At 32.8% G+C, this 15,401-nt stretch overlaps 1 protein-coding gene across 19 annotated transcripts in view; it reads left to right on the top strand.

Moving 5' to 3' along the window:
* Positions 1–15,401, top strand: part of LOC129941823 (uncharacterized) — a 110,379-nt gene that overhangs the window by 66,747 nt on the left and 28,231 nt on the right. For 15 of the 19 annotated variants that reach the window (XR_008780933.1, XR_008780932.1, XM_056050558.1 and 12 more), the window contains exons 2-4: positions 5,364–5,663; positions 5,739–5,909; positions 5,980–6,102. Coding sequence is in view for 17 of the 19 variants with exons in the window: in XM_056050558.1 (XP_055906533.1) it covers positions 5,388–5,663; positions 5,739–5,909; positions 5,980–6,102 (570 nt within the window). In the remaining 2 variants the exon portion in view is untranslated. The remainder of the gene's footprint in view (positions 1–5,363; positions 5,664–5,738; positions 5,910–5,979; positions 6,103–15,401) is intronic. The other 4 variants (XM_056050568.1, XM_056050565.1, XM_056050567.1 and 1 more) reach the window with 1 other exon arrangement.

The following is a 15,401-nucleotide window of genomic DNA, read 5'->3' on the forward strand; positions in this document are numbered from 1 at the left end:
AAGCTTTGCATCACCAAATAAATTAAATGAAGACAGATAACATATCTTAATCTAAATCGGCTATCGCTTTCAATTCTTGATTTAGCTTGATCTTTTATGGGTGTAAACCAAAAACCTTGCGCAAAATGCGTCATAATGATGTGAGCGATTCAATTCTTGAAAACGCCGTGGAATTGACTGATGTGGATTGATTTTTGCATTCGCCTGAAAGGCAGCGATATTTTTGACACTTCGAATAACCCGTTGTCCCATTGACACACCAACATTACACAACGAATATGTAGACTTAAATTTTCGCATTAAATTTGTGTATACCTGTCTACTAGGGCGAGAATGATGACAACAATTTCAGTTCAGGCTTTTAAAGTTGTGATCACCGACGCCAAATATCGGTAGGGAATGTTAGCAGACGTTGCTTATTTGTGTACTTTACTATCATGAAAATGTTGAGCTTGCTGACTAAATTGACAATGACAGTTTGGTGATTAGTAAAAGGGTGTAACCAGAAATGTATTTATTTGTTTATTTATTTATTCATCTACGGATATAAATCTTACAGATTACTGACAATTTTGATATAAAAATATAATTAAATACTTAAAGCTAATTTATAAAATGCTTTGCAATCAAGTTCATTACATATAGTGTTGAAAAATTGTATGCATCTAGAAAATGGTTCGTTGCAACCATAATTATATCTTTGTTTAGGATTGTTAAAGAAATGACGAAGACGCAATTTTCTCTCGGAATATAGATTTCAAAATTATAAATGATTTGTGGGCATTTGATACGTTATGAAAATACATCATGGACAAACAGTACACATTGAACAGAACGCCTTTTTTGTAAAGAATCAAGCCCAATCAAAGCACATCTTGACGGATATGAAGGAGTATCAATTCTCCATTTCATTTGCCTAACAACAAATCTTGTGAAAGCCTTTTGAACTCGAGTTATCGCAATGGAAGTAGAAGGACACCAAACAATTGAACAATACTTAAGGATCGGACGAACTAATGACAAGTACACTAATTTCAGAGCATAAGGGTTAGAAAACTCGTTGCAGTTTCACTTGACGAAACCAAGCATTGAATTAGCCCTTGCAATTACATAATCTATATGTAACGAAAAAGACAACTTCGGATCAAAAATGACTCTAAGATCACGATTCTCAGATTTGCGATCAAGAATCTGGTTGAACATATGTTAGTTGTGGATCATGGGAACTAAGATAAGTGATATTCAATGGAAGGATATTTCTATCACACCAATCAGATAAAACATTTAAATAATTTTGAAGATTTTGCTGATCAATTCTATTTTTTATACAAAGAAAAAAAATTCATGTCATCAGCATACATCAAACAAGATGCATTTTTAAGAACAGAGGGGATATCATTAACAAATATATTGACAAGAAGTGGTCCTAGATGGCTACCTTGAGGAACTCCTGATGTAGCTTGTATAATATTAGAGAAGAATTTCTACAATTTCAAACATTGTGTTCTTTTATGAAGGTAGCTGGAAATCCATTTCAGAAGCAATCCGTGAATGCCAAAAGCTCGAAGTTTAGCTAGAATAATTTCATGACACATAGAATCAAATACTTTTATAAAGTCTGTGTAGATAATATCTACCTGATAACCAGATTCTAATGAATCGACGACATATTTACAATAAAGCATGAGATTTGTTGAAGTAGACTTGACTGACATATACCCATGTTGTTCAACGCAAATATGCTCTTTTATACTAAAATACAAACGATCTTTTACTATAAGCTCAAATAATTTAGGTATTGCAGAGAGCTTAGTTATAGCGCGGTAATTTGTTACAAGATTTTTTAGACCAGCTTTGTAAATAGGACCTATATATGAGAACTTCCACTAATCAAGAAATATGCCAGTACAAAGAGATTTATTAAAAATTATTAGAAGTGGAAACACTAATGTGAATTGACATTGCCTCAGAACCAGAGATGGAAATCCATCTGGTCCAAGATTTGTGCTAGATTTTAATTTTGAGTTACCATTAAGAATGTCAGAATCAATTTGGAAAACCAATTAATGTATAATTTAATTGGTAATTATCAAAAATTAACATTTATTACTTTAAAACCATAAACCAATGTTTTGCCCTTTGATTTTAAATAGAAAATAAAATGTACCTATACACACACAAAAAGCATCATTCCACTTTGACATTTGACAGTTCTTATTGTCATTTCAGTTGTTATTGTTACGAAGATTTTAAAATAGACACAATCAAAATGATTACTAGTGTGATCTTGGATAAAAATCATGAAACACATTTTTTTTTTCAATAAATATTTGGGTTTGGGTTTGTCGTAGGTTGAGACATAGGTGGTGCATCCATATGATTTTTACTTAGTCCTATCCTTCAAAAGATTCGTGTAAAGTTTATCATTTTTAGTTTATAAGCTGTTTTAGTTTAAATAAAATGGCTGAAAGAGATTTTCGTTTGTGAATAGAAAATGGTCAAAGCTTAAATAGATTAATCCTTACCGCCCAAACGGAGTGATTCGTTACCCCAGGCTTAAAAATGTAGAAATAAATGTCTTAAACCTTTGAAATTGATACAACAAATGACAGGGTGCAGGCAAGTTTAAGTGAAGTGACCAGTAAGCCAAACAAAGTTTCTGATCGTTAGTTCAGTTGTTGAGATGAGAAATGTTAAAGAGCTCAGCTGTGTGAGCTGTATGAGGTATGGCCGCTAAGGGTATATAAATAAGCTCAAAAAATAAATACTGTCATAACTTCAAACAAAGTGCGTGCAATTAGGAAAGATGGATAGCATTTTATGAAAGATACGGATGAGAATTGTTTTTTATTGTGTAAACAGTAGTAGGGAATTATTGAATCAATCAAATCACTGCATATTCGTGTAGTGGGCTTAAAAAAGGATCTCTTCTCTATAAATTTACTGTTAGTTCCACATTGAGCTCAAGGGTAAACTGAGGAGCATTCCTAGAAGTGCATCAAGTAATAAGGTTGAATTGTTTGATTTAAGTTTCTTATGAAGTGACAACGGAAATTTAACTGTTTTTAAAATAAACCTCTTAAAAAATATTATTAAAAAAGGTCTATGTGTTCGACATTTGTATAAGTTAAAATGAATTATGAATTAAATGCAACTGAAGGTCTGGCTGCAGTTGGGAAACGGATTTTTGGAATTTTTTAAAAAAATATCGAAAAAGATTAAAAAATTGACCCATTGAAATCAAAATGGAAATAACTTTAGAGATAACTTGAAAACGCATTTTCAAAACCTTTCGATCCAATTAACTTCATGGTTTTTTTAGTTAACTTTATTAGTTTTTGACAATTATCTGATTCACTTGGAGCTTGTGTGAAATTGAGTTAATGTTATAATTTAAAGTTACCTGGAATATTTTTGTGTCTTGAAAAAAGAAATATTCCCAAATTAAGCAACATTTAAATAAAATTCAGTGGCCAAAATAAAAATAAAAACTTACCCTAATTTTTTTTTGTCAGCTGAAAGAATTGCTGCATTTGTAGGAATATCAATCCACAAACCACTATCCAAACAATCTTTATCACCAGAAAAATAACATCGTTTGGTAAGTTTAATGGACCAACCGATAAAATAACTGCCCCATGTGCTTAAAGAAATATGGTAGAGAGACATGTTTACTAATTTCTTCTTGCCTCAACTGGAATTATGTAGTATAGTATAGCAAACATGAACTCTCACCAGGATTGCTATATTAATTAACTAAAAGAAACAATTTTTACAAACGATTAATTTCAGGAAATGGTCACTACGTTCTTACGTTATAGAGCCATAGTCTTTAAATTGTTTTCTTTGGCATATTTGGGGACGAATACCGCCATTAATGAACAAAAAGTTCAGTCTGACAGACGTGACGGCAGGGGTTTTTCTTCCTGAAATCATTTAATCTTTCTGTCAGATAAAAACAATTTCATGGAGACGTAAAAAAAAAACATGGAGAAAAATGACCTTTACATACTCAGGATAGATATTTTTCTTTTCTGAACCGTTAAATATTTCCCAAATCAAACTTAATCATATTTTCGAAGTATTTACATCCATGATTTTTTCCTTTGAACTATCAATACTTCCAAGAAATTTTCCAGCTCCTTTGTTAGTTCGTCTTTCTAATAACCCTTCTACTTCCTGTACTGAAGCTTTTTTAAGTACTCGTATTGGTGAGTACCTACTCAATTTAATTACAACCAATTTATTTAGTTTCAAAGACATCCGATTATTATGATTCGTTTGAGTACTTGAGTATTTCAAGTATTAGTACTTGGTACTTACAACAGGTACTTTGTATTGATTCTTTAAAAAAATAGCTACCAGTACTTTTCACTTAATTGATGGATACAGAAACCCATTATCGACTGTACTTCAAATGCTGATCAATACTTCAAGTACTATAGAAATGCTTGAAGTCCTTTCCAATTTGTTAAGTAATAAAAAAATAAATAAATTGGGTTGCGTAACAGTCCGTTTGAGAACTAAGGCCTAGTGACTGACAACTCTCAACCATTCCTGTGTGCGATACTGTTGTCAGGGTTGGAAGGGACCTACAGTTTTAAGCCAAATCCGAAGGGCAAATTTGAGAAAGCACTTTTCATGACAAGAATTGGAGAATTTGTCAATTCCTCGCAAGAGGCAGTACCCGTAAAAAAACCTGACAGTCCATCGCACTAACCATTATGCCACGGGTACTACTTTGTTAAGTAATACTGATTTCAATTTCAACGTAAATTGAGAGGTATAAATGATGCAACTCAGAAAAAAGTATTTAAAGAAATTCTAAAATAATTTTATGCTTAAGCATCAGATTCTTTGTTCTTAGAGAGAAACTTGTCTATATTAAAGAAGGAAAAAAGTTTTGAAAGGTTATTGATAGTTAAATGTTATTTATGATGTAATAAATAATTTTGAACTTAAGCACTTGATAGTTGGTACTTGCGGTGATGAACTTGAATATTACTAAAGCTTGTCTTTATTGAAATAAAACAAAAACCAGAAAACAAAAGCTGTGTCTTACTTTCTTTAAATAAATGATTTTTATTTCCCCTCCATCCCTGATAACAGTAGGAATGGTTGAGAGTTGTAAGACACTAAACCCTGGTTGTCAACGGACTGTTGCGCCACCCAATTTATTTAAACATTTTTATTTATATTCATATTTTTTTTTTAAATCTACACTACTGATAATTATAGACACAACCTGATTTCTAATTTTTTTCAATCAACAAAATAATATTTACGCTTATTTTTAAAATAATTTTATTTTATTTCTTTGTTTATATTATTGATTATTAATAAATTTCTTTTTATATTTGCAGAAATAATGTCAACTGTTCTCCATTATGGACTTAGCTGATCAAATCGATGATTATATTTGTTCATTTGAAGGAATCGGTGACTTATCAATGGACTCATTAGCAATGTTCATATTTATTTGGGCCGTATTGGCTCTATTCTTAGTATGGCTGTGTAAATTTTTATATAATAAATATATGAATAAGGAAACACCAATTGTTAATAGTCGAAATAATAGTGTTGTTACAACTGGTGCTAAAGTAAATGGTGATAAATTACGACTATCTGAACCTAAAGAAATTCTATCTAGTAAAGATGTTAAGGTAAAATTTAATATTAAATTTTATTAACCAAACTTGTTCTTTAACCAAATTTATATAATTTAAAAAAAAATAAAGGATTCTAAACCATTAAGTGCCGGAGCTGGAGGAGGTCGTGGCCGATCTGGCATAGTTGGTGGACCAAATGCTCCATTAAGAAAACGTGTTGTTCGTCAAAGTTCGACTGGTCCAGAAACTAGGAAAAAACGAATTGTTCCACCACCAGCGAATGTTGTTGGACCAGAAACGGTATGTTTTTTATAAAATCTTAATCTTTAATGTTTTTAAAATGTTAATTTTGTTTAACTCTTTCAAATAGACTTCCGTAACATGGACAAGTCAAGTTTTTCGCTGGCTCTATAGCGATTTGGTGATTGTCAATGAGCTCCTAATATCATGGGTTATTGCACTCAATGATAACCTGAAGAAATCTGTAGAAGATGTAAGTTTTATAAAACCTTTTTTTTATTGTTATAATTCTCCTATAAATTTATTATACAAATTTAAGAATATGGCGTTTAAATAAATGCGTCAGCTTCAATAGTTTAACAATGAATGAAGAAAACCAAAACACGTTTCTGACATCATTTAGTTTGATTAACATATATGGACAGAATAACTAATGAGACAAATAGATAGATAGATGGATATATAAATACAACGAGATCTCCTTGAACACAAAACAAAACTAATGGTCAAGAGCATTAATTGACATCTAGTTATGGGCATAATGTAACTTTAAATCAAAATCGACCAACAAAAAAAGAACAAATTAAACCAATCGATTATTTTTATGGGATACAAATTGCATTTGTTGTGAGATCTGTTTGGAGTGAAGCCTCTGAGAGTTAATTGAGAGGGAATTTTTGGTTGAGGTATTTTTATTAATTGAACTTGAAAAAAGTACGTATATGCCAAAGTGAACTTGTGTAGTTTTTTTCTTTTATTTTAATTATGTCGTAAGGTTCATTTGACCAATAAAAGCTATGAGTTTTCATTATTCAAAGTATTATTCATTTTGAGTATGCCACTATTTGGCCAGTTAACTTACTTACTTACTTAATATGGCGCTACAGTCCGGGTGGACCTGAGCCATAACCAATATGCGTCTCCAGCCAGCTTGGTCCCTAGCTAGCTGTCTCCAATTTCGCACGGCAAGTTGGCTGAGGTTTTCCGGTCTTCATCTACTGCGCCGCCGTCCCTCGGGATTGGATTCGAAGACCTTCCGGGCTGGAGCGTTCATTCGCTCCATTCGCTCTACATGGCCCAGCCATCTAAGACGTTGGACTTTAATTCTGCTAACTAGGTCAGTGTCGATTTACAGGCCGTAAAGTTCGTCGTTATATCTTCTCCTTCATTCTCCATCTATGCATACGAGACCGAAAATAACCCGAATAATTTTTCTCTAAACGCTCTGATCTTTGTTTGACAGAGTCCAGGCCTCAGCGCCATAAATGAGAACCGGGATGATGAGTGTCTTATAGATGGTGATCTTAGATGCTCGAGAGAGGAATTTACTTTCAATTCCAAAGAAGCAGTGATTTGCAAGAGTTATTCTTCGTTTGATTTCAGCGCTGATGTCGTTGTCTGTATTTATAGCGGTGCCTAGGTAGACAAAGTCCTTAACTACCTCAAAGTTAAAGCTGTCCATGTTGACGTTTTGTCCAACACGTCGTTGTTCAATGTACTTTTTTGATGACAGCATATACTTGGTCTTGCCTTTATTGACCACTAAACCCATCTTCTTCGCTTCCGTCGCAATGCTCAAAAACGCTCCACTGACATTACGCTTTGATCTTCCAATTATGTCAATATCATCTGCGTATCCGATTAATTGGATGGATCTTTGGAAGATTGTGCCTCTAGTGTTGACGGTTGAGTTTTGCACAATTCTTTCCAGAACGATGTTGAAGAAGTCGCATGACAGTGCATCGCCTTGTTGAAAACCTTTTTGACAACAAATGCATCGGTGAGATCTTTTCCGACCTTGATAGAGCAGCGTGCATTCTCCATCGTCATTCTGCACAAACGGATAAGTTTGACAGAGATGCCAAAACTAGACATTACTATGTAGAGCTCTTCCCTATGGATGCTGTTATACCGTAGTGTGAATATTTGGTCGATAGTGGACTTTCCGGGTCTGAAGCCACACTAATAAGGACTAATCAGGTTGTTGACGAACGGCATCAGACGTTCACATAATACGGCAGAGAGGATCTTATATGCAATGTTAAGGAGACTGATACCTCTGTAGTTGGCGCAGTTTAGAGGGTCTCCTTTCTTATGTATCGGGCACACTATGCTGAGATTCCACTCATCGGGCATGCTCTCTTTCATGCTTGTTTCACTTAAGTTTAGATATAGCTATCTTCACTTCGTCGAAAATGGGTAGGCGGAATTGTTAATCTGCGTCGCCTAGGTTGAGTGGTTGTATCTCCTTAACAGTGGAATTTGTTTCGTCATCGCCGTTATATAATTTGGAGAAGTGGTCTTTCCATATTCTCAACATTGACTGCAGTTCTACAACCATGTTCCTCTCTCCTCTTCTGCTCGTAGAGCTCGCGAGCAGCTTTGGTACTTTTGTGCAGCGCCTGCTGTTTCGCTGCGTGCGCTTGCTGGCGTTCGTCGTCAAACCAGGAGTTTCGCTGTGGTGGCCGTGTGAAACCTAGCACTTCAGAAGCGGCATCTCTGATAGCTGCAAGGCAATGTTGCCACTAGTGTTCAGTGCTTAATGCAAGCAGCAGTGAACTACTTAAGAGGTTATTAGAGACTCGATGGGAAAAGAACATGGCAGTCTCTAGCGATTGTAGCCGTCTAACGTCGAATCTTCTCACAGTACTTCCTTGTTTTGGCTTGGATCGGGATATCCGTAGCCGTACCGTGGCTACAACGAGGTAGTGATCCGAGTCAATGTTGGCCTCTCGGAATGTTCGGATATCCTGGATAGTGGAGAAGTGTCGATCGCAATGTGGTCAATCTGGTTGACGGTTGTTTGGTCAGGAGATTTCCATGTCCCCTTGTGGATATTAAGATGCGTGAACTGCGTACTAGCTACCAGCATGTCTCGCCCCGCAGCGAAATCGACCAGCCTTAATCCGTTGTCGGAGGTAGTGTCGTGCAGGCTGTATCTCCCAATTATTTCACCAAAGATGTCTTCTCTTCCTAGCTTGGCACTAAAATCTCCTAAGACAATTTTAATGTCATAGCCATTGCACTGCTTATATGTCTTATCCAAGAGCTCAAAGAATATGTCTTTGGTGTCTTCATCTTTCTCCTCTGTTGGGGCATGCGCGCATATTAGGCTTATGTTGGCGAATTTAGCCTTGACGCGGATTGTCGTGATGCGCTCGCTCACATTGTTGAAACTCAAGACTTTTTGCCTGAGTCTAGTTCCAACAACAAATCCACACCCAAATAGACGCTGTCTTTGTTCTCGGTAACAGTCGCCGTAGTATACATCGCAGTCTTTTAGTTTGCGTTTGCCCGGTCCATCCCATCGCACTTCTTGGATGGCGGTATTATCTGCCTTGCGGCAGTTTAGGGCTTCTACTTATTGTTCTGCTGCACGTGGTATGTTAAGAAAGCGAGTACTGTTTTCAGGGATGGAGGGGACCTACAGTATTAAGCGAATGTGAACGTCTAATTTGAGAAAGCACTTTTCATCACAAGCATTACTCTTGGAGAAAGGCACAGGCAGGGGTCGAACGCAAGACTTCTGGCATGACAATCCAATGAACTAACCATCATGCGATAGGTACAACAATTGGGCAGATATCACTTTTAAAACTGTCATCGTTTAACATGTGACAATTAAAAACTACGCCATTAAAAAAACTAGAACTATGCATGAACTCTTCAATAAAAATGGTTTAAATTTTGCAAGCACAGTTGCCAAGATTATAACTTTTCGTGAGTCGTTCAGGAATCTACGGCCAGCTATCATATTATTGGTGCTGTTGTGACAAATTTTTGTTTTGGAAAATTAAAAACGGGTGCATAGCTTAAGGACAACTGAAAGAATAGTTGCTATAGCCAGTAATTTTGAAGAAATCATAGGTTTGTCGATTTGTAGTTAACTTCCCATAGGAAGTTATTGTATTCGGTTTGATGTGTCGAATTGGAAATTGTTTCATTTCACGGTGTTTCAAGGTCTCTAGATAAAATACTAAATAAAATACTTGTAAGGAAACACGGATCAAAGATATTAACTTTAATTTAATTTTATAACCTTTGTTCATTCTATGCAATATTTTGTTGTTAACGTAGGATTATGTTTGAAAAAAAAACTCCAATAGATATTTTTTTTATAAGAAATACAAAATTTAAGAAAAAATGCTTCTAAATTGACAAACATTGGTTTTGAACTAAAAATTTAAGGAACCAAAAACGATATTGAAATCAATCCTGTTTTATCATATGCAAAATATTGTTGTTTACTTTTAGTTAATTTTTTAGAAAATGTAATTGACGACTTTTTATAAATCTCGAAAATATACAAAAACAACAAAAAAATAATAAGAAATGGCTTTCTACTCAAATTATATGGGAACAAAGAGAGATATTGACAAAATATTGTTATTAATATTTTGTTAAAGCTTTTGAAAAATCCACTGGTGGGAACGGATAAGAAGTTATCAGTGTGGGTCGCATCCCAGCCTCTGTTCGATCTTTGATGTAAAAACGACATTATAGCGTATTTTGCATAAAAGCTTAGACAATTATTAATTTCTATTAAAAAATCCTTTCTAAATATCAAAATCGTGTTGAAAACCTCTGAACCATACAAAAAATTAAATTGCTATTGCTAATAACTTCAGAGTAAAATGTTCACTTAATAATACATTTTAATGTTTGTATCAAGTTGATTCTATGGCAATTATGACAATTACTTTTATACAAAAAATATTAGCACTTGTTTATTCTTAGTTTGAACGTTAACATATTTAATAATAAATATTTCATAGATGTGTCGTATTTTTTCAATGAATAGTTCTTTGTGGTAACACAAAAATAAGTCAATCACATTCACAGTTTCCGTTTAAGACGAGATTTCTAAAATGTTTCTTTAAAAAACAATTAAAAACTTTATGGGAAAACGGTACGAGTAATCACGTTTTAATATTTAATAATAATTGAAGCCGTTTATGTTTCTATGCATTATTTTGGCAATCTTTACTTTAAAAATTTGAATAAAATGACAGTTAATATGATTAACATAACCTCAAAGCCATATACAACAAAGAAAATGTTCTTTATATTATTTTATTCAATTATCGCAATCAGCGCTAACTGAATTAACTTAAAAAAAAAACATGTTTCTTATGTTAATTAACAAAATTATACTAGTATGTAGATTTTAAACAAATTTGTTCTTCACACGCAATCCTTACACTTAGAAGTTAGATATTTAAATGCTTGTAGACGTAAGTAGAGTTGAATTAGCACAAAATATACTTACATACAAAATTATTCGAAGTGAGTGAAAAAATTGGTCCCCCAATTAAACTCTGACTCTATTTGCAACTTCAACAACAGCCTTAATAGACCAATTGAGCAGAATTTGATTCTTTTTTAACTTTCCATTGGAAGTTATTGTAAGCGGTCTAGGTTGTCGAATTGAAAATGTTGACATTTCTCGACGTTTCAAGTTCATTTTGGAATCTAATATCTTGGCAACAAAAGAAAATATTGAGTATCTTTTTATAATATAACAAGTTTATTTGCATAACAAGTTTATTTGATTTTTTTTATTTAAAATTTAGTTTTTTTACAAATATATATTAATGGCATCAATGGCCGTTGGCTTTTCGAATTTGAATTCCTTCGTCTTCGTCCTTTTACTTGAAGTTGGCTGCGGTTATTTTTATATTTCCAATGAAGTTGGCAACAATTCTATAAAATATGGTGTAGCTGCCATCGTTGGAGTACAAACCAAGTATAATGGTCTTCTTACATTTGGTCTGTTCAATTTATTATATTATATTTTTAAAAAGTGTTAACATTTTTGCTAGAAAATCCATGAAAATATTGACTTTAAAATTATTCCATGATAAGTATACAATATAATGGCGCAAAATTTTAAGAAAAATATTGTTAAGGTTTTGACAATTTACTAATAATTAATTTGCTTTAACAATTCTGAGTGCCTTGGTAAATGTAAAGCAATTGTTAAAGCTTTCTTTTCGTAAATTGCTAATTGTCATTCATTTAAAGCAGAGCCTCCAAGTCTAAAAGTGACAGTTTGTGAAAATAAAGAAAGCAAATACACATAAACGGACCTATTTATTTGAATTCCCAACCATTCCATCCACTGCAATTGTAAGAATAATTTTACAGATGTCTTAAGGATTGAGTAAATTGCTAAAAGTTAAAGTAGCTATTCCGTGATTGAAACTTTAGCAAATTGTTAAGTGATAGTAAGATGTTAAAATCGTTTAAATTTATTTAAATTATCTTTTTAGCTTGGTAAATTGCTCAAAAATGGCTTTATCGTTTTACTAAATCGTTTAAAATTTAGCACTATTAACTCTAATTTTTTACATTTATACTTAATTTTTGTTTTTAATATTTTTTAAAACCTTTAGAAAAATCTTATTAACAGATTTATTAGAAAAAAATAAAAAACTAGTCCAAAATGAATACCAAGACAGTAATGAAAAGTGAATTTTGACTTAAATGTCTTGGAAACAAAGAAAATTCAAGGTTCTTACATCCTATAGACGTAATGGGGCAAAATTTTATGACATTAAGCCATTTTTGGCAAACATTTTCTTAGCATCTTACTATCTTTTAATAATTTGCTAATATTAAAAACATGGAATGTCTACCTTAACTTTAAGAAAATGCGTAAATATATATGACACCTGTCATTATCCTAGAAAAATATTCTCACCAATTTGACTTGTAAGAGTTTCTGTGTTTTTCTATAATTTGAGTCGGTAGAGAACTATACACTTGGTTTACATTTGACATAATAATATATAGATTCTTTGTTGAATATGTAAACATTCAAAACCCAATTACAAACCATGGGCTTCAGTATAAACAAAATAAGATTGTTGGTTTGATTTTGACCCTCGAGTGTCTGACATTTCTAATTAATAGGTCCGTTTGTGTTGGCGTGCTTTGTTTTTTTTTTACGAACTGTCACTGTTTAAACATGTTCGGATGCAAATTTTTTTAATAAAAGTAAAAAGTTCAACATTTTAGTGTCGCTAGTAAATTACTAAATATTTAGAGAATTGCTACTTAGTAACATTCTAAGCCCTTAACAATGGGTTGTTTAAAATTGTGTACCAGTGTTTCTTAACATATATCAAATACTTACCAAAAATGGTATTTTATTGATTGAACTTCTCTAATCTTTGTTTAAACTTCTTTTTTTGATTGCACACCCCCAAGTTCTTAAATAAGAAAAATTTGAAAAGTATAAACAGGCACTAGTCGCATACTAGCTTCATTTTAGTTTTCAACTCCTGAAAATTGCAAACAAAGTGGAAAATTAAATAGTTCAACAGTCCTGAGTTCACAACTTGAAAAGAAATTATCCTTAAAAAGGTTTCAAAACTAGTCTTCTTTTGCTTAATCGGTTAGAAAACTATTCAAGATAATGTGTGTAAAGCTTAAGCCTGAAATTCGAAGTATTTCGGCATAGACACGGATTCAGTCGGTCACGCACGGCACTCCTTCTGGCGGCACGAAAGATAAGAGGTTAAATGAAGATAACAATTACGCCTGTTGAAACTTTTTGCATTTGAGAGCACTGCTTTTTATTTGAGAAACCTGTTTAAAGGCATATGTTGTTTTGTGTGTCAAAATGTACATGTTTTTGAACACTAGTAGTATTTAAACTTTCAGAGTTTACTAGTGAGCCATGTTTTTATATTTTGCGAAAAAGATAACTAAAAAAGTTCTTAGCCTGTTTACTTAAACCTAATTTTATTTTATTCTGAATGAAATACTTCTCTAATCTCTACTTGAACTACTTCTTAAAAAACTACGATTTTTAACAAATAAAGTTTAAAAAATTTACTTTTTTAATTTAAATAAAACTAAATAAATTGGATGGCGCAAGAGTTCGTTGAGAACTAGGGCCTAGTGGCTTTCAACTCTCAACCATTCCTGTGTACGAGTACTATTGTCAGGGATGGAGGGGACCTACAGTTTAAAACCGAATCCGAACAGTTAATTTGAGAAAGCGCTTTTAATGACAAGAGATACTCTTGGAGCATTTGTCAATTCCTCGAAAGAGGCAGTACCCTTGAAAAAAAATTGGATAGCATAGGCAGAAATCGAACCCAAGACCTCTGGGTACTACTTTAATTCAAATATTTTGTCTAAATTTTCAGATTTTAAAAAAAATTGGATAGCATAGGCAGAAATCGAACCCAAGACCTCTGGGTACTACTTTAATTCAAATATTTTGTCTAAATTTTCAGATTTTAAAATTTCCGTGGTTCATTTTTGGTTTAAATTGAAAATTGCGATTTATATAGTTCCCACAATTAGTCTCCGACCGTTTCAAGACTCTGTCAAAAACGTGGACTACTCTGCTATTTGAAATTTGTTAGTTAATAAAGTTTAAAAAATTACTAAAACATATGTTAAAGTTCTTATTTCTCCGATGTTTCTTTCTATATGGAAAAGGGAATGTCCTCTTAAGACATTAAATGGGATATCAGCCCATATCTTTTTAAAAAACAAGGACTGACACTTTAAATATTACCCAACTTTATATGATATTAACTTTCTGTCAAGATTTTGAGTGGGATGTGTCGAAAACAGCCTATGATTTAAAAAGGAACTATTATAATTATGTCTCGTAATTTAATGTTTGCAATTCCTATAACTCCGAAAATAAACACCCCTACAAAAGGCGTGTATTTTTCCAGTTTCATAATAAATAGGTTTCAAAGCTTCATATTATTAAAATTAGGTTCATTCTGCTTTTAAATTACAGGGCACTATCGTATTACACTATGTTTACACTTGAATTAAATATAGTCAAAGAACTATCTATTAAATCATAATTGGCCAAATAATGCTGTTTAGAAAAAAAAACTATCCATTTTTTGGACACAATAATTGCACTCATTCAACAATTACACGTCTCATTTAATCCACAATTTTATTTAGCCTCCACATTATAAACTCCCTTTTATGTAGTGTGTATTATAATTATCCAAAAATACACTGTAGTCGTACACTTTAGGTACACCACACATGCTACGAGTATATGTAGTCGTATTGATAATTAATTGAAATTCCATTCCAAGTTTATAAGTAGCCTAAGACTGTGGCTGTCAGTGAGACTGAGACTGAGAGGCCAAGGTCAGGTTTGTGTTTACTTTTGTGTTGTGTTTTGTTTATGTTTTCCATTTTAATGAATTACGCAATCGAAAACCAAAAATACAACAAAATAAACACAATTTTCAATTCCATTCCACTGCCACGAAAATGTTGATAACTCAAATACCCATTTAGAAAAACCACATGTTATGCGAATGTAAAACGATATATACATAATTACATGCATACAAAAACTGTGTGTACATAATAATGAATATAAATAAACTATGTACAATACATTGTTCTGCGTAGAGTACATTATTTGTTTGTATTTTGGATTTATGTTATGTTTGATTAATCGTTTAATTAATTGGTTTTTGCCAAAAAATAACACACTTTTAGCAAAACACACATTTTTAGTCTGGATTTTGAAAGAACTCTCAAAGCAAATAT

The sequence above is a fragment of the Eupeodes corollae genome, chromosome 1 (genome assembly GCF_945859685.1).
Source record: "Eupeodes corollae chromosome 1, idEupCoro1.1, whole genome shotgun sequence".
NCBI classification, from domain to species: domain Eukaryota; kingdom Metazoa; phylum Arthropoda; class Insecta; order Diptera; family Syrphidae; genus Eupeodes; species Eupeodes corollae.